Consider the following 2,630-nt stretch of genomic DNA (forward strand, 5'->3'; position numbering starts at 1 on the left):
AGGGGCTGGGTTTGAACCCACCACCTCTGGTATATGTGGGCCAGCGCCCTACTCCTTTGAGCCACAGGTGCCGCCCATGCCGCCCAGCTATTTTTTTAGAGACTGGGTGTTGCTCTTGCTCAGGCTGGTCTCGAACTCCTAAGCTCAAGGGATCCGCCCACATCGGCCTCCCAGAGTGCTAGGATTACAGACACAAGCCACCACTATGGGCCTGTGACTGTTAAATGTTAACTAGGTTTCTGACAACTAAGTGCTGAGCGTATTATTATATAATGCTCAATACAGGGGTGGTGTCTAACCTGATAGGTGGTTGTACCTTGGATGCTAGATAGAATGTGACTCTTGGGATTTGAATCATACTGAAGGGCCCTTATCTGCTCATTCAAAAGGTAGTTGCTGAAGTCATTATAAACTTTATAATGTGAGATGTCCTCACCTCTTCTTGGTGTGTATAAAGGGAGCATGTACTTCTTCCTTGGCAAGCTGTAATCTCAACAAGATACCTCCCAGAGTAGGAACTGGAAGTGGGCTTGCCTGAGTCTGAGAGGCAGTGATGCGGCATATTAGAATCTTAGTGGGCTTTGTGGTCAGTGAGTCTGTTTTTCATTCCCAGCTCCGCAAGTGACTATGTGCCACCATGGGTAGGATCCCCCATCTCTCACAGGCCCGTATGCATAGGTGTGACATGGAGATGGCATTTGACCTGTTACCTGGGCTGGAGTTTGGAAGAAAGTAATGTCTTACATATGAGTTTGGTGTCTTTCAGTTACTGGGGAACTAACTGAGTTAATTTTTAAAAAAAGTTTAGGCTCAGCGCCTGTAGCTCAGCAGTTAGGGCGCCAGCCACATACACTGGGGCTAGCAGGTTTGAAACCGGCCCCAGCCTGCCAAACAACAGTGACAACCACAACAAAAAATAGCCATGCATTGTGGTGGGCACCTATAGTCCCAGCTACTTGGGAGAAGCTACTGAGGCCAAGAGAATCACTTAAGCCCAAGAGTTTGAAGTTGCTATGAACTATGACGCCATGGCACTCTATCAGGGCGACATAGTGAGACTCTGTCTCAAAAAAAAAAGTTTGGAGAAGTACTGCCACAGGAAGGCCCCAGAAGGGAGAGTAGAGAGCACCTAGGTGACAAACTCAGTGCATTCTGGCCTAGGTTACAAAAGAAAATTGCCTTCCCCTCCCTGGGGTGGCTTTGTTCTGCACAATTACCCAGCAATTATCTATCTCACTTCTATTTTAAAGTAGTCCCCAAGGTTTACCTCTAGCCCCAAAGATTGCAAGGTTTCTTTTTGGAAAGCCAACATTCATGATACCCTAGAGCAGCGGTTCTCAACCTGTGGGTCACAACCCACAGGAACTGTATTAAAGGGCCGCAGCATTAGGAAGGTTGAGAAACCACTGCCCTAGAGGTATCCTTCTGAGACATTGCTGGGCTGGGATTAATCCCACCCAGAAATGTTTGGGGGTTATCTTTGCCCGTTCATATCTTCCTGGCTTGCCATAGTACCTCACAGCCAGGGCCATAGATTGGGTAACTATTCTTGATCAAATGGGGACACTTGAGTGGGAGCCTGGTCTATTAAGAACTTTACCAAAAGCCCAGTCACTATTCCCACATTTGAGAAAGCAAACTCATCTTTCCAGTCTGATACCTGGATTCCTTGCCTATTGAGCCAGCCACATTATGTTTAGAAAGTCTGGCCCCTCATGGGTCTTCGACCTCGGCCAGGATAAACTCAAAATTTTAAGAAGCCCAGTAAGATGTCACATTTGGCAAGGAGGTAGTCTGTGAATAGTGCATGTTGGGGTCTAGTGTGTGGGTTTTTGTTACTGTTTTTTAATTGACTCTCGGTTACCTCCCTCTAAACAGACAGCTACAGACAGTTCTTCTAACTCCTCTCAGAAGAGGGAACAACCTACTCGGACAATCTCTTCTCCCACATCCTGTGAGCACCGGAGGATTTACACCCTGGGCCACATCCACGATCCGTATCCCACAGACCACTATCACCTCGATCAGGTGAGCAACATTCTCACCCCTCTGAGGTCATCAGGGGGACAGCTCTGATTCTATAACAGCCTTTCCCTCCTATTCAGCCACATTCCCTAAACTTAGGCCTCTTCTGTTCTCCAGCACTGCACCCCCACCCTATATTGAAGGTGATGGTGGTGGCAGCCCCTCAGCCTTACTCAAAGTTTCCCATGTGCCAGACACCTTGCCAAGCCTCCCGTATGCAGTATCTGGTTTAATTTTCAAATTACCCCCACAGGGCTAGTTGTCAAGATCCCTGGTTTATAGATGAGAAAGCTGAGGAGTAGAGAGATGGAGCACCTGGTGAGTCAAGATTCAAATCCAGGTCTGTCCCCACCCAGGCTGCTACGCTGCTTCCTGTGTTCCTCTGTCCAAAAGGCCTCCTGGCTTTGTGTGGAAGCACAGAGCCACAATCAAGACTAAGGAATGGGCTCGGCGCCTATAGCTCAACCGGCTAAGGCGCCAGCCACGTACACCTAAGGTGGCGGGTTCGAGTCCCCAGCCCGGACCCGCCAAACAACAATGACGGCTGCAACCAAAAAATGGCCAGGCGTTGTGGCGGGCGCCTGTAGTCCCAGCTACTTGGGAGG

General features: G+C 48.9%; 1 protein-coding gene across 1 annotated transcript in view; it reads left to right on the forward strand.

Annotated features, from left to right (window-relative positions):
- SPRED2 (sprouty related EVH1 domain containing 2) overlaps window positions 1–2,630 on the forward strand; it is a 132,278-nt gene that overhangs the window by 124,105 nt on the left and 5,543 nt on the right. Inside the window, exon 5 of the mRNA XM_003793461.3 lies at window positions 1,879–2,028. Within this exon, the coding sequence (XP_003793509.1) occupies window positions 1,879–2,028 (150 nt within the window). The remainder of the gene's footprint in view (window positions 1–1,878; window positions 2,029–2,630) is intronic.

The sequence above is a fragment of the Otolemur garnettii genome, unplaced genomic scaffold (genome assembly GCF_000181295.1).
Source record: "Otolemur garnettii isolate 467f Iridium unplaced genomic scaffold, OtoGar3 scaffold00068, whole genome shotgun sequence".
NCBI lineage: Eukaryota > Metazoa > Chordata > Mammalia > Primates > Galagidae > Otolemur > Otolemur garnettii.